General features: G+C 43.8%; 1 protein-coding gene across 1 annotated transcript in view; it reads right to left on the bottom strand.

Moving 5' to 3' along the window:
- Positions 1 to 26075, bottom strand: part of LOC124328379 (homeobox protein orthopedia-like) — a 28537-nt gene extending 2462 nt beyond the window's left edge. The window contains exons 1-4 of the mRNA XM_046787135.1: positions 24786 to 26075; positions 17611 to 17764; positions 17106 to 17229; positions 21 to 195 (exon numbers count right to left, since the gene is read on the bottom strand). Of these exons, the coding sequence (XP_046643091.1) occupies positions 21 to 195; positions 17106 to 17229; positions 17611 to 17764; positions 24786 to 25647 (1315 nt within the window). The 5' untranslated portion in view covers positions 25648 to 26075. The remainder of the gene's footprint in view (positions 1 to 20; positions 196 to 17105; positions 17230 to 17610; positions 17765 to 24785) is intronic.
- Positions 26076 to 26540: the final 465 nt, after the last annotated feature.

The raw sequence follows: 26540 nt of genomic DNA, 5'->3' as shown, positions 1-26540 counted from the left end.
AGAAGATTAAGTGAACGTACCGAGTAACCAGGGGGCAACGCATTCGTTTTCCTTTGCCGATTTGACGATCGTGTCCGGCAATGGCAGCGAGTGGCGGACCATGGCCCCGTAAAGTCCGTACTCGGCCATGATGGTCGACCGTCCCCAGCATTTCTCCGTTTTGCGCCACTTGGCCCGTCGGTTTTGGAACCACACCTGAAAATCAAAAGAGACACCAAATTGTGAGTTTCGATGGGAAACAAATGACAGAAAATGAGAGCCCAATACGATTGATTGTAGTAGATCGCATTTCCAAAATGGATATCATTATCGGATATTGTATATAGAAAAAGGGGGAGCGAATCTAACACCCAGAACAACGGTGAAATGCCGTGCACGGGGGTAAAATAAAAAATTATATTTATAACCCTGTGGGCTTTTAATGCGACGTGTGTAGGTGGCGCCAAGTGCGTAACAGAGGGTGGAGGAAGGCTTATTCTCAGCGGGGAGCATTCGTAATTGGCGCCCGGCTTGTTATTGTATAACCTAACGCATATAACGAGGCCGGCGCGTCTAGTGTGTGTGAACTCGGCTGCGTTATAGTGCTGCTGGTACATGTACGTGGGAGGAGTCGAGATTTATTCTTTCGAGGGCCGGCTCATCATCCACACGGCCCTTTTCATTTCCCAGGCAGCAAACGCACGTAACACCACGAACATCGATACCCTATAGGCCTATACACATCCAGAAAATCTATTCTATTATTCTACAACGCAGTTCAAAAGGTTATTGAATTTTCTGCGACTATATATTTAACGGCCTAATAGAATTTTCCAAGAAATGGATGACGCAATGACAGTCGCGTGTCACCATTGCCGCAAATCCGACACTTTGTATTATACGCCTGGGTCCGTGTATATTCGCAACCGGATGACGTTGGAAAAGGGGGGGATGATGTACGATGGCGAGTAAACTTGTGCCAAATATTGGTGAGGATTTATATCTGCGTATTTACAAGGGGAGACAGTATAATAGGCATATGACGAAGCCTCATTCATTCCTTTTCCCTTCCTGGTGGCCATTATTTACTCAGCTCATGTTTATTCATAGCCATCTTGTTTTTCGCACCCCCTCCGATATATCGATGTTAAAGGCGAAATACAGCAGTCAGGCACGCGCCCATTACACGTAAATACGTGGATGCGCATCTATAGCAAAAGTACAGACTACAGAGTAGGTAGTAATCGTCTACACACAGCAGGAAAGAAATAAGGCGCGGCGCCATTAATGCGGAAACCAATTTCCCAAGGCCCTCTCTGTATCGTATACTACCCTGCGCTACTGGACTGACTGGTATATCTAATAATAAAAGAAGCCAAAGAAAGAAAAATTGGGAAGACTGTAATCAATTAATTGGTTTGTAAGGAGGGTGGGGGGGAGGGACGTTGAAAGTAGCGTGTAGAAAAGTAATCAGCAATGTGTGCTGCTGGGAAAAAAAGAAGAAGCTAAGAAATAAGTCTCCATCTCCAGCTCCTATATGTACTTCATTTCTTTTTCTCTCTACGCTCACTTTATAATAGACACCACTTCTTCTTCTTCTTCTTTTGGGTGACGTCAGTCCACTGGTGGTGGTGGATGCGACTCGGATTTCGGTCGGCCCCGAAAGGACCCCCCCTCTCCCAAAAAAAGGCTGTGCACACACACATTAAGATAGGACCAGAAGAGAGCGACGTCTCTACTAATTGGTTCTTAATTAAGAAACGACAACGTCTGCTGGCCGCCTGCCACACTGTGCTGCTCTTGGACATTCTTGTTGTTGTTTTGGCTCTTCTTAGCTTGTAGACTGGCGTAGTGTGCCTCTAGTGTAGTGTGCGCTACTCTCATATAATAAGTGTGTGTAGGCTTTATACACACACACACAGCCGTCTCTCATTTTCCGCAGTGACTCTTTTTTTGTGTTCCAGCCGCGGATGGCGGAGAGATCCCCCGCGTGAAACTGTAGATGGTCCCTCACAAGTGCTCCTTCTCTTCTTTTTTATTTTTTCTCTCTCTCGTCGGCTGTTGTTGTTGTTGGCCTCTTTTTTCTCTGTGTGCTCCTATGTCCTAACGTCCGTCTGTTTGTTCTTTTGGCGCTTCCTCCTCTTTTTGGCTCCTTATTTTCTTCATCTCTCTCTATCCAGCCAGTAGATCCATCCGTTACAACACGATACTCTGCGAACCCTCTTCAAACAGCCGGCACTTTCCCGTATATATGCTCTTGTGTGGAGCTGTAGCCCTACACACACGACACAGACGGACCTTCTGTGTAACTCTCGTGCTCTCTGATTGGTCATTATAAGCCCGCCCGGACAGAGTCGTCGCTCTGAACTGTATATATAGCTGGGCAGCGCATACTACACACAGATGTATTGTCTTACATACATATCCATGTACTTTTGCTTCTTCTTCTCCCACATCTATTTCTTCTTTGTTTTGTTTTTCTTTCTCGTTGTGTCCGTTCCCATTCGCACAGCTGCTCCCATCTTTCTACGTGATAAGGATCTAACAAATTAGGCTCCATGTTAACTCTACCATAATATCTAGATATACACCAAAGAGAAAAAGACGGAGGACTCAACTTCAGGGTCTTTACATTCCCTTTAATTTGGAATCCTTTCATGTTGACAGAGAGTAATATAGATAGACACAGCGCTGCGGAGGGCGGATGATGCAGGAGAGAGGGAAAATGTCGTCGTGTCTATTGCTGCTGATGGCTTATATATATGAGCCATCAAGACCGCAGAACAATATGAGAGCAGCAGCTCCTATAAGGAGCCATCAGCTCGCAGAGAGGGTTGACGGGAATGTTTGAGGGAAATAAGCAATCAGAGTGAGAGAGAAAGAGAGAAAGAAAAAAGACGCCAGTCATCTCTTTTTCTTCTCCGTCATTCGGACGAAGGAGCTTATTGTCTTTCTCCTGCTGCACGATAGTATATTTCGAAGGGGGGATTATACTCGTCTACACGTATATAGACTTTGCTGCTGCTGCTGCTGTGTATATAATTTCTTGTTTGATTTTTTGGAACTCTCTCTATAGACAAGAGTTTTGTGTTCACCATCAGTGCTGCAGTTCTTATCGTCGTCTACAATAGGAGAGACTGTTCTCTGCTGTCAGCTGCAGTAGAGAACAGGAGCGGGAGATGAGCTGCTGGTGGCATTTCGGTCGGCGCTGATTGGCTGCCCACCAACACACATTTCGGGTAAAGGAAAAGAATGAACAGAACGTTGGCTGCTCTGCTCTGCTCTGTGTGTCGAGGCGCGGAGCAGAGAAATATCGGGAACCTGACGTCATCATCCTTTTGATGGCCAATAGAAAAGCCAGAAAACAATGGAACGAATAGATCCCCCCCAAGCACTGTGTGGATGGTGCATTAGTAGTGTCTAAAGGGCCTCGATGGAGACATAATAGGACGAATAAGGGAGGAGTGAACGATATTGTAGAATGGAGTGAGATGAGAAAGACCCCATGAATTCGATTGCCCCCGCAAAGTTGCTGCTGCCATCAGCCTTTTAAAAAATTGTCAAGACCCAGAGCTTTTCGCCCTCTCTCCAATTTTGATTTCATTTCCCCCCTTCAATTCCTTTATGTTCCTTTTTACTCCTCCTCACTCGTACGTACAATAAACGATGGGATTTATAGACTCGCGAGTGAGAGAGAATATTATGCAATGACTTATTGTCGAAAGTCAAATCTCGAAAAGAAATAGCTTCTGGCTCTGCATGGAGTGTAGTGCCGGCCATGTCATTACTATATGAGTAGACTAGACCAAAATTAAAAGAGAAATATTTCAACAACAAAAATTTGGAACTGCTGTACGGAAAACTGAAGGAAATAATTTGCCTAGATTTTGAATTTAAATAATCTCGGTCGAAAGATGTTAGGGAAAAGATGAAATCGGATTATGTAGTGAGGAGGAGGGGGTTTCTGGTCGGGAAAAGTGCCGACATCATGAGATTTCACGCTCGTCATTTACGAATAACGCGACGAAAGTGGCCGATGAACCGAAACAACCTCCACAGCATCCCCGCAACCAAAGAAAATTAGAATTTAGAAAGTGTCGACGAATGGCAGAACGGGATGACACAACTGAAAAGATGACGCAGCTCATATATTCTCCAGTTCAGTTTTGGGGCGATGTATCATTCAACCAAACTCGTCTATTAATCTGCCCCGTGCGCGCTGGCTTGCCAATGGAACAGCGAAATTCAGACAACGGTGTCGATTAGATTTCGGATAGCGAATGCAATTGGTTGATCGGTTCGCGGGACATAATCGCTCGTTCATCAGCTCTTTTTTTCTCCCCTTCTTCCTCTCGTCTTATCATTTATATTCTCTCCCTACCCGGACAGCAGAAAAGAACTTTATTACAGATTTGTCAATGAACGGAAAAAGAATAGGGAACTAGGTGATAATGGATTATACGTGACATTATTATATCTGCGTGAGCGCCATCAGAGTCAGAGTCTCATATCATTCGACTTTATTACCGCGCATACAATTTGATGACCAGCAGCTCTTTTCTTTTTCTTCCGGCGACTCATCGGAAATCCACCGGCTCTTGTCTTATATCGAAGCTTCATTATTCATTAATGCTAATACATTTATTAATAAAGCTATGAGGAAATCCTCCTCATATTCTACACAATTCATTTGAGACAGAAATCTGGAAATTCTTTATTAAAAAATCCCTTGGCATTCATCCGTGTTTTTCTTCACCGCACTATTCGCTTCATAATATAAATCCCCCCAAACGTCTTATTATGCATAATTCTTTAACGCTTTTTTTTTTAATTCAATTTTTTGTGTTCCAGTTGGATCTCATATCTCTTGATTGTAGTCACACAGAACCTCTAACAAAACTCAAAAGAGTGGCATAGTCTCAATAGAGTAATACTGAGGGTGGGTGTGAAAAAGGTTGGTGGCCCCCCTCTCTCTCCTCTCCACTTGTCACATGATCCTCCACTCATTTCCAGAGCGCGTGATGATGTGACGAGGACACACGAAACAATCTGTAGACACGTAATAATAACCCACAGCTATAGCGGTAGTATACATACATACGCTGAGTTTATTTTATTCCGTCGTCACCCAAAAAAAGGAAAAACATGGGGCGAGAGATGCGAGTGACAATAGCCGCACCCCACTCTCTCTCAGCTATATATCGTGAAGTATTTTGTATCATTGGAAACGGGTAAAAAAGGATGGGGGGTTAGCTGAGTGGGTGTGGATGTTGTGTGTGCAAAGGTGAGGAGGTCGAGAGGGACTTTTGTTTTCTCTTGAAATGGACAAAAAAGAAAAATTCTTTCTCTCCCCTTTCATATATGGTCCGTTATGGAGCTGCTGATATGTGCGGTCTTTGATTTAGATTTTTTTTTGCTCTCCCCACCCTCAAACAGGATGTGATATTACCGCGCTGTGTGTATATAACAGCAATCCATCTCGTACTTTTATATGTATACCTATTCTCTAAAAATCTCGTCTACATCTCTCCCACTTTTTATTTTCTTTGATCCTATTCAGAGGAACGAGGTGAGAACTGCCAAGCTCAATCTCCCATCTCGTATTTCTATCCATCCTCGCTGCTGCTTCCTTAACGGCGCATTTCTTTTCTTCTTCTTCTTCTTCTTCCAAGAAAATACTCTAATAATTCCCTATTCATTCAATCTGCGCTGATTATTTCACACCCACCTCTCACGTCCCCCCCCACCTCCTTTTTATTCCCGTTCGCATACATACACACTGTGATGATATTACACCTTTTTATTCCACACCCCACCTTTCATATTTAATGATAATAATATTAAAAGAGTAAAATATTCATCTTTCCTTTGATTTCTTTTCTTTGGCAAACTGACGGAATCTGAGTCTGAGAGAGCGAGCGTCTTAATATACTTTTTGATGTCGAATTAAATGACGATGAATGGCCTCTTTTATATGAGCCCGTCATCTACTGATGTGGGCAATGGACTTTTTTCTCCCCCCTGCGCTCCGGCTCCTCCGCATTGGATTTTCAGATGTTGCAGTGACATATTCCATCAAATCAGATCGGCTCGGCTGATTAGATTCGTCGTCATGCCAACGCCCATTCACTCACTCTTCATCAGCCACACCCACATGTGCACAAAAATCCTGTCGCCCACTGTCATATTTCACGGGGAATCAGATTTTTCTTTCTTAACTTTTTTCGCTCCGATAAGTTAATGAAAATATTAGCGGCAAATGCGACAAAAAGAAAAATGTGCGCGCATACATATGTTGAATGAGCGCTCTTGTAGTACTTTCCCCATCATCAAAGTCTATGCAGAAGAGGCCGATGAATTGAATGTGCCGGCACTTGATATTTTTTTTTCCAAGTTAATCGGCAAACGGCTAAATCAATCGAGGAAAAATGAAAATCTCACGTTTTCTGGCGTACGTGAGTGAGCTTCATTTTGCTTGGCTATGCCGATTCACCGCCTCTATACGCATATAGCACAGTCAAGTCAGCAGGGAGTACGAGAGGCTAGACGAGGTCGAACGAGGATTGGTTGATTGCTGGGCACAACCAGCTGATGATGGCGGCCGAGAAATTGGATCGAGAGAGGAGGCAACTCTTCACGTTGACACGTATGAAATATTTTCTTTTTTTTTTTTAATGGAAATAAGAAATAAAAAAAGAGGCTAGAAATCGATTTCTTTGTGCGGCAAGGGCAATTGATCAATTACAAACTGAGAAAGTTTGTCTAGCCGAAAGAATGTCAGACTTGGGTCCGCTTGATGGATGCCTGCGAGTCTATTACAAGCCATTTGGACGAGGGTACAATTTGAGACGGGCTAAACAGGAGCCAAAAAGGAGCCAAAAAGGGGGGAACAAAAAAGAAAAGGAGAAAATAGCGGCCAGCAAAACGACAGGACGAATGGCTGCGTTCATCCATTCCGCCAAGTGCCTCCTCCCATATCCAGCTAACCCGTTCCTTTTTTCTTTCTATTTTTTGAGTTCACCAGCATCCCTCTTGTGTGTGTGTCCGTCCTTCTTCTTCCTCTGCTTGCGCGGGCGCAGCAGTGGGAAATTTCACCCTCCAACCCATGGAAAGAAGAAAAGTTGTTCATAATTCGATTACGAGCACACATAGACGAGAGAGAAAAGAGAACCCCATTCGAACTTCCCGGCTCCCGACTACTCTCTTTTATATCATTCTCCCTTTCGACAGCAACTTAATGTACCCCCAGCGCTATACTACTCTCGTATAGAGCTCATTTTCATTTTACTACTCTCTCTCTGCGTAATATTTTCGTCCCCATCATTTCATATGTGTGCAGCATGAAACTCGTCTCCCCCATCTCGATTTTTGATTCTATACTTGGAAATTTATCCAATGGGCCGTTATGTAACGCCATGGCGTCACTCCGATGATTCAACTCTTTGTCTAAGTCTTTCCTGTCATACAGCACGCATGGAGGACTACAGTTTCGTCCTGTTGTAAAAAAGGACCCAATCATAAGTGTACAGGCAACTTTTCAAAATTTAGTTTTGCTGATTCCTGGACATTTGGATTATTTGAGCAACTTTTTTTTTTTTTAAATTCTGAATTGATAATTAGCCAAGTCATTCGGTTGATTTCAATCTTTTAAAACTAAAAAAAGAACATGATAGGAATGTAGTCCATTTAGAATTCCCACGTACGCCCACGTAGGATTTCGATCCTCTGCATCGCATATTCGTCCACTTGTCTCGGTCTGAAAAATTCTGTAGTATCTCGATAACGATTCGAGTGGCGACGCCGTGTGTATAAAAGAAGAGGAGAAGAAGCCAATGGCTAATTAGGGCGAGCAAAACTCACGTCGCTTTTTTTTGTCTCTGTTAATTATAACTCGACCAAAGAACAAGAGTCGACACAGGGTTGCGTGACCCCATCACGCAACTGTTGAGAGAAACAAAAAAAGAAGAGAAGAGAAGCAGTTCCCGGAAAAAAGGTGTAAATTGGCATATCCACAAAAAGAAAAATATAATAGAACAGGTTAACGATTGCGTCAAAAGTATCCCGTCAAGTCGCTGCTCGATACTTGGTCCTTTACCTGACGCACAAGTACATTTTCGACCCAGCCATATCCCGAAACTTATTGTGTGTGTGTCTTATATATTTGACTATATCATCCGCACTACACATGCGTACATTATACGCATTGCAAGTAGTATGTATGACTCTCTGATGGCTGATGTTTTGGAGTTGGTTGAGTCTTGAGTGCTCCAAACACCGGGATCAAAATCTTACGCACACCCCACGCAAAGTCTTAGATTCTCGAGTGTCTCCGCTCGGTTTTTTGTTGTTTCTCTGCTTCCCGTCGGTCTCAATTTGCCCGTTAATTTTCAACCTGCCAAACCGAATCTTGCCAGAGTGAGCAATTTTTGTTTGTAAATATTTATTGATTATTCATTTAAAGTTGTGAGCAATTTTTTTTTTTTGCAATTGACTGGAATCACGCTAGCGCTATAACCACTTCACCATTTATTGTCTATGTATTATAATATTTTCCGATAGAAATGGTTATTTGTGCGTCATCAGTGTCGTGTTTTAGCGTGAAGATTTGTTATCACGCGATATTTTGTTATTTTGTCCGTACCGACTACCGAGCCTTTGCTACAGACGCTTGACAGATGTGGACAAGACGCTTCACACAGACACAAAAAACTCTTTTTAGCGCAGATTTTGAAAACCATGTTCGATAAATTCATTTTTTTAAAGTGAATAATATCAATTATAGAGCGCTGCATCGATACGAATGTCATTGTTCGCTATTCTAATATCCAGGCGAGGGAATTTACTTGTTACCAGGATGACACATTTGACATCCTAATGCGGGATATTTTAAACTACTTATTCATTTGAAATTGCAATGAATTATAAAGTCTTCTGGCGCTTAACGCTACTTGAACATCACTTCCAATCAAACAACATGTCTCCGTTAAATGTTTCATAGGCAGACATTCGTGGATGTGTTGATTGTAGGAACGAGCGTCCAGACTCCCTTAAAATTGAAAACTCCATCCTTAATATAAATTACCATTAATCCCATATACGAATAACGTATCGGGTCTCATGTCAATCAAAACATATGAGTGGTCGACAATTGCCGAGAATTAATTTGTCTCCATTTATCTTACTCGAAAATATTACTCTAATAAATGTTCATTTGTTATTCAAATTAGAATTATTAGGAGAAACATTGGTCGAATGAAATTCTTCAGATTTGGTCGGTAAATTAGTAAATTTGGGATTGACAGATGTGGACAAGACGCTTCACACAGACACAAAAAACTCTTTCCGGCGCAGATTTTGAAAACCATGTTTGATAATTTTGAAATATGTTTGATAAATTCATTTTTGAAAGTGAACAATATCAATTACAGAGCTCTGCATCGATACGAATAATATTATTCGTTATTGAAATATCTAGGCGAAGATCTAAGCTTGATACAAGGATCGCGCATTAGTTATCGTAATGCGGAATATTTTGGCCTCTTTATTCACTTGAAATTGTGATTGAATTATTATGATGTTCGTTGCCTCGTTCTTCATCTGAAGGTACTGCCCAACTATGCTGGAACAAAAGGCTTCATCATTCATTAGTCAAGTCTCCAGGTTGTTCTTGGAGATGAGTGAACGGGACGAGCATCGAATAACCATAGAGAAATGGAGTATCCATCCATAATATAAAATAGCTAAAATCTTAGTTATGAAAAGCGTCTGGGCTCTTCTGTCGAAAGATACGAATGGTCGACAATAGCCGAAAACCCATTTGATTTGATTTGTCTAATTCAAGAATTTTACACTGATGAATGTTCATTTGTTATCAAATTATCAAATTAGAATTATTATTGAAAGAATCAATAGTTGAATGAAGCCTCTTCAAATTTGAACGACGCATCGGTAGACAATTGGAGGGGTGCATCCTTTTCAATCGAACGAAGGTAGTCTAAGATAGCTTACGGGGTGTTATAAGGGGGGATTGCCAGTCTATATATTTACGTGTTTCGTTTAAATTTTCACTCGTGAAAACAATCCCGATCTGTCCAGTGGATCTTGAGCACTGGCGATCAACCCGTTTTTTGCGGTTTGGTTTTGGGAAGGGGTTTATTTGGTTTGATTTTGACGGGTAGTGAGATGGGAGTGGAGGGCGGATTTTCAATATCGATATCTTATTAATCGCGGTTAATTCGAATGTTTGTGTCGTCTGCATTGCGTACATTACACGCAATACAAGTATGACTGACTGATGCTGGCTGATGTTTTGGGTATTCTGTACGTCGAGTGCTCCAAACACGGGGATCGACATCTTACGCAAGTCTTAGATTCTCGAGTGTCTCCACTCGGTTTTTTGTTGTTTCTCTGCTTCCCGTCGGTCTCAATTTGCCCGTTAATTTTCAACCTGCCAAATCGAATCTTGCCAGAGTGAGCAATTTTTTTTTGTAAATATTTATTGATTATTCATTTAAAATTGTGAGCAATTTTTTGTTGGCAATTGTTTGGAATCACGCCATGGCTATAACCACTTCACCATTTATTGTCTATGTATAATTTTATTTTCCGATAGAAGTGGTTATTTGTGCGTCAGTGTCGTGTTTTAGCGTGAAAATTTTTATATCACGATATTTCGCTATTTCGTCCGTACCGAGCCTTTGCTACACATTCCCATTCGAGAAGTAAGCTTAAACCACACAACTTTATTTCACGAAGCCAGCACCAATGCACCATAGCCACTATACCATTAGTCTCACTACTCACTAGCTATGACAACTTTTGCAAGAATGCAATGGCCTCCGGCGGTAAATTTGGGATTGACAGATGTGGATAAGACACTTCACACAGACACAAGAAAAACTCTTTCCAGTGCAGATTCTGAAAACCATGTTTGATAATTTTGAAATATGTGTGATAATTTCAATTTGAAAGTGAACAATATTAATTGCATGGCGCTGCATCGATACGAGTGTCATTTTTCGATATTAATATTGCTAGGTGAGGGTATTTCCTTGTTACAAGGAACGCATAGTAGTCATCTAATGCGGGAGAAAGAGTCCTTTATAATCATTTGGTTTTGTATGATTTAATTACAGGTGTTCTGACGCTCGTTAATCGAGACATTCCTCAGAAGTCTCCTCCGAAACCAATGTGATCATTGAATAACATTAATATGGTAGGATTCGCAAGGCAATCCTATATATTTAATATTTATGTTATTTGATCGGGATCGGGAACGAGCGTTCAAAAACGTAATTATAATAAATATTCATCCATGTTATAAATTAATTCGGTTCTTTCAACTGACGAGTGTATCGGGTTTCAAGCCAAATAATATGAATAGGCGACCATGGTCGAAATCCTATATTACTACGTTTGTCATACTCGAAAATATTATGCTAATAAAATGTTCATTAATTATTAAATTACAATTATTTGAAGAAACAGTAGTTGAATGAAATTCTTCAGATTTGGTCGGTAAATTTATAGTAAATTTGGGATTGACACATGTGGACAAGACGCGTCACACAGACACAAAAAAACTCTTTCCGGCGCAGATTTTGAAAACCATGTTCAATCATTTTGAAATATGTTTGATAAATTTATTTTTGAAAGTGAACAATGTCAATTACAGAACGCTGCATCGATACGAGTGACATTATTCGTTGTTGAAATTTCCAGGCAAGGATATAAACTTGATACATGTATCGCACATTAGTCACCCTGATGCGGGATATTCTGACCTATTTATTTACTTGAAAATCGTCGTGTGTCAACGACAGAAACAAGGTGACATCGTACCCCAGTAATATCAGATCTAATTGTTAATCGAAGATGAACTGGACTAACGAGCGCTTAGATACAGTAAAGAAATGGAAAATCTCTCCATAACATGAATTAGTTAAAATCCTGAACACGCAGAGCGAATGGAGTGTTGTGTAGAAAAATACAAATGGTTCTAATGGCCGAAAAACTTTTTGATTTAATTTGTCTTAATCAAAATTTTTTCGCTGATAAAATGTTCATTTGTTATCAATAAAAAATTATTTGAAGAAACAGTAGTGAGTTTGAATGAAATTCTTCAGATTTGGTCGGTAAATTAGTAAATTTGGGATTGACAGATGTGGACAAGACGCTTCACACAGACACAAAAAACTCTTTCCGGCGCAGATTTTGAAAACCATGTTCGATAATTTTGAAATATGTTTGATAAATTCATTTTTGAAAGTGAACAATATCAATTACAGAGCGTTGCATCGATACGAATGACATTCTTCGTTATTGAAATATCCAGGCGAGGATATAAGCTTGATACATGGATCGCACATTAGTCATTCTGATGCGGGATTTTCTGGCCTACTTATTCACTTGATATTGGGTTTAATATAAGCCCGGTGCTCGTTAACCAGAATTAAAAAAAGAATGCGCTGCTACTTCCTCATGGCATCATTTTCTTCTCACAATATACCGAATCAGAACAAGATGTAAATCAGGTTCAGACTGGTGACGAGCGGCCGGAGACCGTGAATAAATGGAAAATCCATCCATAATATAAATTAGTTCATATCTTAAACATGCAAAGCGTATGGGGTTATGAGTTGAAAGATATGAATGGTTGAGAATGGACAAAAACCGATATGATTTGATTTGTCTAAATCGAAATGTTTGCGCTGATAATAGTTCATTTGTTATCGAATCAAAATTATTAAGAGAAACAATAGTTGAATGAAGCACTTCAGATTTGAATGACGCAACGTTAGACAATTGGAGGGCATCTTTTTCAGTCGAACGAAGGTAGTCTATATGGTAGCTTATGAGGTGTTATCAGGGGTGGTTGTCAGTCTATATATTTGCGTGTTTCGTGCAAATTTTCACTCGTATCTTGTCGGCGTTCAGGGTGGGCTTGATGAAACTTGTTGAGAAAAACAATTTGATATAAAAACAATCCCGATCTGTCCAGTGTATCTTGAGCACTGGCGATCAACCCGTTTTTTGCTGTTTGGTTTTAGGGAAGGGGTTTATTTGATTTGATTTTGTCGGGTAGTGAGATGGGCGGGGAGGGCTAATTTTCAATATCGATATCTTATTAATCGCGGTTAATTCGAATGTTTGTGTCGTCTGCATTGCGTACATTACACGCAATGCAAGTATGACTGACTGATGCTGGCTGATGTTTTGGGTATTCTGTACGTCGAGTGCTCCAAACACGGCGATCGACATCTTACGCAAGTCTTAGATTCTCGAGTGTCTCCACTCGGTTTTCTCTGCTGCCCTTCTGTTGAATATCCACACACGGATTTCACCGGGCGAGCGCGGGTCGTCTAGGTATTGTCGAAACAAAAGAGTAGAAAAGATGCAAAGGCGATAATAGGCTCGTATGATGATGCCCTTTTCCTTCGAAAAAAACACACACACACACACAAACCCCGCCTGCGATGAAAAAGACAAGGATCAGCCACCCCGAAAAACAAACAAACAAGGAAAAGAAGAAGAAGAAAAAGAAAAAACAAGATCGTCCTAATAGAAGCGATCTCCTTGTAAACAACATCAGACGCGTCGCTGACAAAGAATCGCTACCGCCCTCAACAGAGAAGAAGAAGCTTCTTCAATTATCTATATCTCTCCCAGCCAGTGAAAAAACATCTACACACACACACACACACACAAACAAGCGCAAGAGTTCTTCTCGGTGTACTACAAGAGAGGACCGTGTCGAACTGTGGCATCTCGTCTAATTGACAATCGAATGGAAGCCAAACAACAAGATGGATCTCCTTATTCTTATGTGGCGCACAGTATGCCCTCTCTCTTTGCTCGTCGGAGAGGGGGGATGCTACTGCGTGCTACTAGACGTATATTCATGTTTTGGAACAGCATAGCCGCTCCTACGATAACGAGAAGCAATGACTTGATAATAACACGTAAAATAACATAAAAAAAGAGGGAAATCTATGCGAGGGGGGACAGCGTCGTCTGCTGGTCTATACACTCCGTGCTGGGGGTAGACAATCCATTAATCGGCCTACGATGATGGTTACATGTATACAGCAATATTATTTGTTGTGGGAGAGAGAGAGAGCGGTGCTGGGGGGGGAGAGCAAAACGACGGGTAGAAAATCACTGACCTCCCCCCTCCTATCGTGACCCGAGCACTTGGCCGTTGACGCGCTCGGTGGGGGGATGCTCCCGGTTACAAACCACTTTGACAGATAATCAAGATGAACGGCTTTTCTCTCTCGGGCGACTATGGCTGGCTGGCCTGGCTGCTGCACGGCGCGCTTTTGGCTCGTCAAGAGCGGCCATCATGATGGCCGTTCACCATATATTCCCGGCTCAGCTTTTTGGGGCTTTTGCGGCTCGCCCCGAATGAGTCGTCCTGAATCACCCAGAATTTACTGCCATAGACTCTCTCTCTCTAGTCCATATAGGCCTAGGAATATAAGGTATAGGCAAGGGAGGAGTCGAGGGGGGGAGAGTTACACGTTGTCTAGGGTCTGGTCTAGCCAAAGAGAAAAGCCAATGACTCGGACACGAATTTTTACTTGATGGATCCACGACTGGTAGGCGACGGTTGCCTTTTTTTTTTCTTCCATCTCGTGCGGAATGCATCTGCCATCGTACAGTAGTACAACTAGCTCTCCCCCGCTCTTGGTCGCATGGATTATTTCCATCTCGATCGATAGGAGGATATTAGACGATGGTCTGGTAGCAGTAGATCAGTAGACAGTGTAAAAATGGGCGGGCGCCAGAATTTGAATATTAGCGAGTTTGGCTGGTCAATCGAGCGGACCGCACTATTCCCTCCTCTGACTTGGGATACTCTAGTAGTCATCACTCGACGTATAACAATGGCTCGTTTTTAACCGCTCTGCTCGGCTGCCTAACTGTTACGCTTGTAATTCAATTAGATCCAAATGCGGATGGCCCTGGGTGTTCCTGCTGGTATACAACGACCGTTCCAAGCCATCAGCCAACTATAAAAAAGGATCGATGAGCTTTATAGGAAGAAAGAAAAAAAAAGTAATTTCTTTTGTATGTAGGACAAGAAATTTGTAACGTCGTCAACGGGGGGAGATAGATAGAAAGAACAAAAAAAAAGGGAAAATTGAAAGCCTTTTTGTTGTTTGTCTTGATTCGATTAAATCGAGAAATGGATATTGCAGCCAGTGCATAGGCGGATAAGAGCCCATCAATATTGATCAAAAAAGGGTCCCCCCGGCCTTGTGTACAAACGTACACAGCAGCACGGAGGGTTAGAGACTTATATTTCTCTCGTCTAATCCCTAATTGATGGCGGTCATTGAAAGTGGGCATTAGTGGCCTGTATGAATACCCAATACAGCTTGGGGACTGGCGCTTGATCGGTTCCGCTTTGGCTATCCTACTAGAGACACATGCATGTATATATAGCCCGCGCTTAGATACAAATAGACTCCCTTGTATAATAATTGTATATATAAGTACGCGATTCAAGTGCTTGTATATATATAGATGCAGAAGGACCACAATCGAAACTCTTATTGCAGTCGCCATTCAGTGAGAGAAACAGAGTGGAAAATATGTTTCCCTTAGTAACTAACAAATAGATATAGGAAGATGGGGCCTATAGACATGAAAACCATCTGCAGAGACGACTGGCACTGACGAGATGTTTAATAGACACAAAAGCTCTGTGTCACCTACGTGTATGACAACAAGGTTTATTCTGCTGGTCCCTCCGCCAGCTCGTATTAGGGTGGAGGACCAACAGCTTCCGTTTCCTTATTTCCCCAACAACAAATTTTTTGTGTTGTTGTCCCTCCTTTTTTTTCTTGGCTGGCCTCTTCTTTCATATATAGAGTTGCACATTGATTCTTCTCTTTCAGAACTTATTTCCTGTTGTGACTGCTAGAATGTAGCAGCTAGCAGCTTTATAGACACTGCGCCCCGAAGGCTTATAGAGATGGTATATAATATCCAATATTAAACGAACGAGGGCTTATCTCGGAGGAGGGGGAAAAAAAAAAGATTTGCAATCTCTTCTCGACAATGCTAAGTTGCTAACCAAATAAAGAAAGCGGGAATTGGAAGGAGCAGCTATTCACAAAGTTCTGTCGCTTGTATTAAAGACGACCAACCGGGGCTGATTGGACTCTTTTGTGTGGCGCGTAATAATTACTGAAATGAATTTCAGAACCGGGGAAAATGTCGAGTGCTGCTTACGCACATACCGAGAGCGTATAGTGTATTGCATAATAAACCCTTATTATGTAAATGAGGGGTATCAACGGGTATCAACACTCGAGAGTTGTGCCAATACACAATAAAGCAGCCTAAATATAGACCGCATCACACATATGTGTGTGTTAACGGTATAATGGTAATAGATTAATAGTGCGGGTCCCTTACGCACGTATATACAAATGAGAAAGTCTATTATAATCTATACGACATGTCCCAATGTGAATTAACGCGGTGTAAAAGCTGTCGTCGTTGTAGAGTGCGCATAATGAGGGTAAATATGGATCCCGCGGGATTTGCCACTCTCCCTAGAATCTCGGCCTGGATGATATACAGTGGCAGCCTCCCTGTATACACTCTACGGCGATGTACACAAAAGAGCCAGAAGAGACTCAAGGCAAGCTATACTATATTGCTTTTATTAAATGGGGTTGTTCTGCTTGCCTATATCTATGTGTCGTCCTGCTAATACCCTGACAGTTATCCTCTTTTCTCTAGATCTCTGTTGTATGTAAAAGTCTCCCGGGACTGATGTAGGGGGGAACAGCATGTGCTTCATCAATCAGAGATAAATACTGTACATGTGTTGTGATATAGCAGGGGCCATAAAGGCCTGTGCTACTACTAGTTGTAGGCGCTGCTATATAATCAAGTACTTGTTCACGCAAAGCTCTTGCTCAATCGAGACCTAATCATCATCAGTCCCATATTTCTATAAGCCTATAGATGAATGACACTCTCCAAAGGGATAGATAAGATTGAATCCGTCGCGCTTACAATGTCATATTGATAACCCATATAGTTGTTATTACATTAATTTTTGTTACAAGATGAAAGAGAATTGAGTGCAGAGAGTGCAAACTGACCTGAATGCGATCCTCGGGCAGGTCCGTCTTGAGTGAGAGCATTTCACGGGCATAGACGTCCGGATAATGAGCCTCCTTGAAGGCCTTTTCCAACTCTTCTAGCTGGTAACTCGTGAAGATGGTCCTGTAAGCGCAACATAAAAATGGACAGTCAGTTTTGAGTTGAACATTTAGAACTTTGGGTGCCGTGCTCGGGGGTTGATAATATAAGGGAGGGATAAGGTAAGTAGATCAATTGCGTCATTAGTTGATGAGCCTCTAGGCCTTAGTAGCGGACCTTAATGGGCTGCTTAACTGGCAAATTGACAGGATTGAAATGAAGTTGGGAATAATGAAGGGGAAAAGGTGAGGAATGCCAGCCAGATTTTTTGTTTGTTTGTTATCGGCGGTTGTTGTGCAACATTCAAATATTGCGCCTGATGGATGAGTGCGGATGGAGTCGAGACCATTTGGCTCATTTTGGCTTTGGCGTTTGTTCTTTTGGTGCTGAAATACGTAATCAAACCTGTGCCTTCTCTTTTTCTTCTTTTTCCGGTTGGGGTTGTTGGCGCCGTTGATTCCGTTGCTGTTGGACCCGACGCCTCCGCTGACGTTCAGCTCGTCCAGTTTCGAGTTGTTGCAATGGCTGCCGTCACCGCCGACGCCACGTCCTTCTAGGCCTATTAAGCAGATTGAACCAACACACAATTAAAACAAAACGGGCCATTCATCATTCGCCATTCAACCATCACACAAAATCGAAAAAATAATAAGAGAAAGAAGAAGAAAAAAATAAAAAAGTACTAGAAACCAATATCGAGTTGTCGGGGATTATTATTGACCCGGCCGACGACATTCACCGGCTTATTGAATATAATCAAATCCCTCGCGGAGAATGTCTGTGCATTCTATATATACGCCCGACGCACTTCCTACCGCAAAGGATGACACATGCAAGGGGTGCCGGGGATATATAACCGAGAGAGAGTGAAGATTATATGATTCATGGAGTCGTCGTCGGTTGGAAGAAGAGATGAAAAGGGAGGGGGGGGGGGGACGACGCCGGCGTCGGTATGCAGCCGTCAACCCATTTGTGCAGTTGATTAAAAAGCTGAAATGTATAAGGCCATGTCATAGCTATATCTAGCTATAATATGCCTGACATTCAAATGATCCCAATCGAGTGGTGGTGGTGGCGATGGTGAGAGATATCAAAGAGGCAATATATGGATCTGGCTGCTGTACATGCATGGAGCCTATTATGACGGCCTTAGACATCACACGGAATGATGTACACAGTAGGACGGCAGGCGTCACTCCCTAGATATTTATCAAAATGGTATGTAGCCTATAACGTCGTTCGCGCCTGTCTGGCAAGAACCAGACTCTCAAATATGCGCCTGTTAGCCAATAAATCACCTATTGTCTGCACCTTTTTTTATTATCATTTTCAACGCGACGGCCGCATAGTTCGGGCTCACCCCCCTTATTTACTCCCTCACCCAAGCTGCTCCGCTGATCCTAATAAATACCGAAAATTCTTCCCGGCTGGTGTCTATATTTATGTCCTTTTGATTAAATGATTAAACAAATTATATTTCTAGAACTGTCGGATGCTCCTGGTGTCTTTTTTCTCTTTCTGGCTGTGTAGGCCTATGTGATGATGAGCAGCCAAGAGACGAGGTTCTGTGGAGAGCTGACGCGTATGGATTTATCGAACTGCTGCTGGGCAAGAGGCTGCCGCTGCTGCCGTCGGAAAAAGAGATAAAGCAGACAGTGGTCTGGCTCTGAGGGAGGTGGGATAGCGATTGGAAGTAGGGTGGGGTGGTAGAGAGAGAGAGGAAACGCCAGTGACAATTTTCGTGAAAACGACTTCCTAATACGCCACTTAGTCAACGGCACGAACCAACGCGCGCCAGCAATTGGGTGAACGAGCAATTGGCCGGTCGAGACGACAATTCGCCCTCTCGACTCGCAACTCCCGACTTCCTCAACGCGACTTTTTTCTTTTTTTTCCCTTCTCCTTTGAGCTGTGCCAGCACAGCACAGCTCCGCAACGGCTTTGATATCGACATTTCCTGGCCTCTTCCCTCTTTAATATCGAGTCTTCTCGCTCAACACACAACAGACAGCCACGGCGACGTGCAATCAATCGTCACTTTATATATCTCGCGAAAATCCACCGGCCTATTTAGTGGGGCCGAGGAAACACAGGAAATGGGCCACAATCAGCCAAACTCACGTAGCGTATAGGCCTACCAATAAGCGCTGCAGACAGAAATACCACCTATATTTTTTATCAATTCCTTTTAAACGAATTGATTTTTCAGTTAAAAGAAAAAATTTCAGTCGGACGCCAATTTAAAATTGAACGGACCTACGACACCAACACGCCGATGGGTTGATGGCAGATAAAAGGGTGTGCGGCCGAAAATGGCTTCCAGCCATTCCGAAACAAATCGAACGTTTCTCAGATATTTCGAACGCGAGAAATCGATTGGTAAGGGCCAGCCACTGTCTCCTCCTGCTCTTCTATTATTGTGTACATATACACAACACGACGAACGGCGTTCCTCTTATGTATTCGAAAGGGACGCGCATCACGCAGATGGCGTCAAATTCAAAATGGCTGCCAGCCGAAAAAGAGATAGAGAGAGAACAATCAAAATATAATTCCGAAATAAATATAAAAAAGCTGGGCTCCTGTATATTGAAAAAAAAGGAAAGGGAACAATGGCAGTCAGCCTCTCTCTTTCTCTTTATATAAGGTCCATTTCCATAGAACTAGGCCGCCTCTCTTACTTCGTACTACATAAACCCCCGCGATGAATCTATACTTTTTTTCTTTTAAATCTAAAAAATGATGGCAGCTTGACATTCAAGCGCTTGTGTTCCAGTCGACCTTAAAAAAAGATCCGATAGAGTTTGGCTTTGAAAATAAGAACCAATCGTATCAAAGGATTGACGATTGTAAACGAACGAAACGACACGTTCGGCTATTGTGCGTGAAAAAAATTGTTTTTGAGTTTTTTTCTCGATAGGCCTAGAGCTACACTGCCAAAGTGGGACGTGAAATTTCCGAGATTTCTGTGTAGTGAGATGTAGTGATTGGTCTTCTCCTTTCCGGTTGGAAAAGCAAAAGATTATTGGCCATCCGTGGCTGCTGGCTGGCTGGCAATCCGAGCGAATTTCTAGCTGCTGGCGTCGATTTCCAGAAATTCCCTTAAAATAATTAGCCCGCGAACCTTAATGACGAATCGATGGGCATCCGAGTGCTGCTGCCAACTAATAAGCTATTCTTACACATGCTCAGACAACTGGCAAGGATTCCACCAGGTGATGAAAAGGGGAACCCATAGTCTACACAATGCCAAGCCGATCGTATCAACTCGATTCTGCGCAGCAGCACAATTCAATTTAAAAAAAAGAAAAAGATTTTCTCCCCTGACACAGCGTCGCTTACATTCATCCGACATTTTCCCTTTTCTTTTTTTTATTCTTCAAACAATTATAAAGGCGTGTCCGGCCTCGGACACAGCAGCGGCGGCCAACACCGACGTCCCCGTGCTGCTGTTATTGTTGTACGCGATGGACACAGGACGACACAATAATGTGCTGGCTGCCTTTATAGATTTGTTCCAACACCTCCAGAACGAGAGAGCGCGTTAAACATCAGCAGGGCATTTGTACTGGGTGCACGGGGCGATTTGTAGTACAGCACCGCCCTTCTTCTTCCTGTCATCTTTTTTTCTTCTTTCCCCTAGCTGGTTTTTTTTAAAGACGCTTCCTTTTTTTGTCCACCCCATATGTGTACACTTAATGGCTTACAATGGACAGTAGCTGCTGCTAGAGAGAGAAGAATAACTCAACTGAAAACCACTGCTGCTGCTGCTGCTGCCTAGATGTTGACATTGTCGGAGAACTAAAGAAAAATGGGCCGCCTATACAGCCCGTTAGAGTCTAAAAACTGTACAATGTCTTCATTTGTATGTAGACTAAATATCCAGCAGCAGGCAGGAGCAGGGTCCTGTCCATATATCCAGGAGAGTGTGGGAGGACCACCTCCGGAGCAAGTGCCCATGTCGAGCTGCGCTGTGTGACAGTCGATTAAGATAAAACCGGACAATCCAATCAGCCATTTCTCCTTTCTCTTTCTTTCTTTTCAAACATTTTTTCCAACCCCCGACATGCGTGTGTCTAGTGTACCGACTGCAGACACACACATGAAGCGGCACTATATACCTACCGGACAGACGAACCGGACACACAAGGAATTTATCACTTAAAGATGATCATCCGCGATGGATGGAAGCGGCCCGGCAGCCATTTTCCCCTTTCACTTTGACTCCTCGTCATGTGAGGTCCGTCTTCCACATATACGGCCTCCTATACTTTTTTCCATTATTGTCACGACGATGAGTCGGGTGAATTTATTACATTATTTCTCCACCACAATGACAAATTAGTTTTTTCGTTTCGAGTTTTACATTTGATAAGAAAATTTGGCGAAAAGTAGTCATTATCCAGTCATCACTTTCAGTTTGCTCATTCGTCTGGCTGCCGTCTCTCTAGTCCCGTCGACTTAATTGCGCCATGGGCTAGAAATTCAAGGGCCTATAATTTCCAACTTAAAAAGACGTTCAACCCTTGGTCCGTCAGGAATTCTCAGCGAAAGTGGCGCGTAGGATAAGAAATGAAAGAAAAAATGATTTCGAATATTGTTGTGGGTTTTCCTGGGCGCCCGATTGTTGTGTGTGTATACCAACAAACACACTTGGAAGCAAATAGAAAAGAGGGAGGAGTAGCATTCTGCTGTGAATAATATCCAAGTATATAAATAAATGGGAGAAGAAAAAAAAATCAAATAATAATACACACACACAAGGGAATAAGGTACGGACGGCGACGCCAAGCGACCCCGTCGAGTTCTTGAGTTACCCCGCAAGCGTGTCATGTTGCACACCTCTGTGGCTCTGTGCTGTGTGCGCGTTGAGTAACGGCAACGAGTTTTTTCTTCTTCTTCTTCTTCGCTTCTCTCTTCTTATTATTATTGTTTGCATCTTGGCCCCCCCCCTCCTCCTTCTTCGAGCGTATCGCACAAGAGCATCGAGTTGCTCGATTGCTTTCAAGTTTTTGTTTTCTTGTTTTTTCTTCTTCAACTTTTTTTTTTTTTTTCTCTTTCCTCTTTTCTCGTCTTGGCGTCGTCAAGTTAAAGCTCGAAGAGAGATGATATTGAGGACAAAAGACTTTTCGTCTTCTGTGTGTAGTATAGAATAGTATAGTAGTGTTATGGTTCTTCACACCCACCGTTGTGCTATGCGCTCCAAGGCGATGTGGGTTTTCTCCGAGTTTTTTCTTTGATAGAATCATCGCACCTTTTTTTTTTTCCTTCAACCCCCCCGGTATGTGATGTGTACTCCACCCTTCAAGAAGTTAAGTGGTCACACACGATACACACACTATATGTGTATACCGTAAAATGGGGTACGGGGGAAAAAGGCGCAGAACAGGAATGAGGTGAATAATTTCCTACCCGTGGCCTATCAAATTTAACTACACTCCGGGGGAAAGTGTAATCGGAGTGTAATCTCTTAATCGGCTACTTTTGGAAAACAAATCACATTTGAGTCAAATGGTCATCATAAATAGCCAGCTGGACATAGAGTTAATGATCAAATAGATGCATATAAATAGAGCGGGCGTTAGTCTGCTGTCTATACCGGCCTAACATGTCAAATAGTAAATAGACGAATTTGCCCGTGTGGAGGTGGTGGAATACAAAAGAGAATAAGAAAGAGAGGCGCTGGACGGACTTGAAAGGCGATCTGCGCTGCTGGGAAATAGTTTTGACAAGTGCTGACATGTTCAGGACATCCTCTACTCTATAGTCGTACCCTATGGATGTACACAGCACACACACACACACGTATAGATAGAAATATATATATAGGAAGTTCTCTCGGAGAAAGAGGGAGTTGTGTATAAGGCCATAGCCGGAAACGGCACGGACAACAAAAGCTACTACGACTGTTGTTGTGGTCCTCTATATGGCCCGGTTGGTCCATCGTCACATGTCTGTGTACAACAAATATCCAGGACAAACCAACACATAAGCAATAGACTCTTACTATGTATACCTACTATAACTATAGCGCCACCAACTTTGTCCTCCTCTCCTATCTCTCTCTCTTTGCTTATACTCATTTTTTTTCCATTTTCATATATTCTATCGACAGATTTTTGGTGGACCTTTCGTCCGGCCCCCCCATCATATTGTCCCCCCTCTTGATTCGAATATATTCGACTGTGATTTGAGTCAACGCTTATGTGTGTGTGGCTCCAATGTGGGCGTTTTGTGGTCCTGTTTCGGACTACTAGGCTGGCCCATCTATATAAGCTGCTGCTCTAAGTCTAAGCCTCTACTCTACTGCGGCCGCCAGTGTGAATGTGCGGATGTTATTGAACGCTGAAAACGCAATAATAATATAACTATAGATTGGGAAATCAAAAGGGAGGAAAGACAACCGCACGTCATCACAACGAGAATGGACTGTCATCAATCGTCGCATTGAGCCACAGACATATAAATCGAAGAAAAGATGAGCGACACGCCCTCAATCCTCAACAAGAACAGGGCCAGCAACGAATATACATGGGACGAGTAAGTAGAGATGAATCAAAAGAAACGTAGGAAATTCTCCAAGACGGTAGTAGGTGCAGTAATGTATGTCGTTGCGATTCAATTGAATTCAATCATCTTTTTCTGATAGAGTTCAAGAGGATTCACTCGGAAAATTTGGGCTACGTGTGGGCGGTGATGAGTAATTGGAAACCTTCAAACGGTCGGCGAAGAAGGTCAGAGGGGTAAACAATTCTCGGAATTGAAATGGGGATCGATTCAGACAATTGACAATATTCGGCCGTATAGGCCTGTTGGTAAACACTCGACGCTGAGGGTCAAGAAGAGGTCACCCTATACATGTTTATGTTTTGATAGGCCTAAAGGATCTGGCCGTCTGTTTGGGGGTGATGAGATAAACTTGACAGTTAATTTCATTATAGGCCCGATCGAATTGATGTAAGGCCTAAACTAGATGCGTACGACAATTTTTCTTACGTTTAATTTCTATGCATTTTCAAGGCAAACGTTAACAAAACGAATCCCACTGGATTTTCTCATTTTCTAAAAGTAAAGTAAATTTCTATACGTCAATCCGATTCCTATTACTTTTACCAATAATTGCGGTCCCAAAATAGCCAAAAGTTCCACCGCTAAAATATTCATATTCTCGTCGGACGAATGATATTTCGGGCAAACAATTTCAGCCCACACAAACGGCCACACGTAATCGAATCATCGACGAATTACGAATTGATGGTCAAGCCAACGCGCGCATCGGTTATCGACTCAACACTTAGTCCTAATGAAAAAACAGAGGCGAAGATGTAGCAGCCGATAAATATAAGACACGAGCGAGACATTGTCGGAAGTCGACGACTAGACACCCCACCACCCCAACTCTGAAAAATAGTCTGTTGACTTTAGGCCTCATTTATGGGGCCCATAACGGGTGACTCGAATTTCCTGGCCGTTGACAGTCGCGTGCGGGACCCAAAAAATAACCCGGCAGATTATGGCGGGCAACCATAACGGCATAACGTGTAAGAAAATAAAATAAAAGGGGAAAATGTTTGTCTTACCGACTGAAGCGTTGGTATCAGATCGCATTGCGGCGCTGTCTGGCGACGGGAAAACGCCGCCGCCACTCGTGCCGTTGCCGACGGCTGTCGACGCGCCGGGAGCCGAGGCCGAAACGCTGCCGATACTTCCGGCTGCCACGGCCGCCGCCGTCGGTTGGTGGAGGAAAGCCGCCGCCGCCGCAGCCGCCGGATTGAAATACATCCGGCTGGCGGAGCTCAGAGGGTCGCCGACCATTGCGGCCGCAGCCGCTGCAGCCGCCGCGAAATTCTGGTGGTGGTGCGTGAAATTGTAGGCCGCCGCTGCGCTGCAACGACTGCCCGAAGCCGCCGCCGCCGCCGCCGCCGTTGCCGACGCGTAACTGGCCGCTGCCGCCGCCGACAGGGCCGAAAGGGCCTGGTGGGCCTGCAGGCTGTTGTGATGGTGGTGATGGCCGGCCAGCTCAGAGCCCTGTCCCGACTGCTGGCTCCCGCCGGTCACCGAGGCCGCACTGCCGTGATGGCTGTGGTGATGCGGCTGATGCTGATGGGCCGGATGGGCGAACATGGCGGCCGCCGGGTGCTGATGACTGTGATGGTGGTGGTGATGGTGAGCGGCGGCGATCATGGCGTGACTGTAAACGTGTTGCTGGCTGCTCCCGCCACTGACGCCGTGATCGCCCTGGCCGTGATGCGACGACGAATGTCCGACCGAGGAGCCGCTGGTGTTGAGACCCAGCAGCTCCTGAATGGCGAACGGCGACCGCTGCGGCAACGAGTTGGCCGAAACGCCCGAAACGCCGCTGGACGCGGCCAACAAGCCGCCCAGCAATCCTGGAGCGGACATGTGAATGTTACGATCAGGGTGCTGAAGTAAGTTCATCATTCGACACTTTTTTTTGACCGGGAGGGGATTGAGTCACGACAAATCAACCGTTTCGGGATAATTATCAAATCACTGGATGATAAATAACTGCGGCAATTCACTTGCGTAACATGAAAGAATAATCGTATAAACTGTTGGTGGTGGTGGTGTCATTGACGGACGCTGATGATGTGACTGATGCCCGTTGGCGACTGACACGGACCGACTCTCGGCCGGCCTTTGTGAATGCGAAATGAGAATGCGACGCTGGTGGTGGTGGCGGTGGGAAAAACACGCGCGCACGTGTTTCCTCCTTTTTTCACTTTCTGCGAGCGTGTGAGACGACGCGCGGGCAATGGCAATGGCAAGGGGGAAGAAATCTCTGAGGTTCCGACCGCTCTGCCCAGTTCCCATCGACTGTCGACTGCACACACGACTCGCTCCTGACACTCGGGCTCCTAGCAGCTAGGCAAAGGCTGCTGCTGCTATATAGCCACGGCAATTATATATGGGTTATATCTGCTCGCCCGTGTACCTCGCCCGTCTCTAACGTGCAGAGGAGGTTGGAACACGAGCACGACGTCGACGCCAATGACGGAGCTCTCTGGTTGGAAGTTGGGCGGGTGGGAGGGTTGCAAAGGGGAGGGTCGGTGGTGGGACTCGTTGTGGCACTGCAGACGCTACTCTCTCGGGTCCGGGGTAGGCACGGTGGGACTGCCAAATTCGGTCCCCCACTTGGTCCCTCTCTACGTAGGGGTGGTGGTGGGTGGGATGGTCGGGGGCTGATGGGGTGGTGAAAGGGAAAAGAAATAAGAAGAGGAGGGTGGTTCAGCCAATCAGAAAAGAGCTCGTTGATTTTCTTTTTGGCACCCGCCTGTCGTCCTCTGTGTGTCGACCCGAGGCCGACGTGACGT

The sequence above is a fragment of the Daphnia pulicaria genome, chromosome 3 (assembly GCF_021234035.1).
Source record: "Daphnia pulicaria isolate SC F1-1A chromosome 3, SC_F0-13Bv2, whole genome shotgun sequence".
Lineage (NCBI taxonomy): Eukaryota > Metazoa > Arthropoda > Branchiopoda > Diplostraca > Daphniidae > Daphnia > Daphnia pulicaria.
This window is presented reverse-complemented; position numbering and strand designations above follow the sequence as displayed.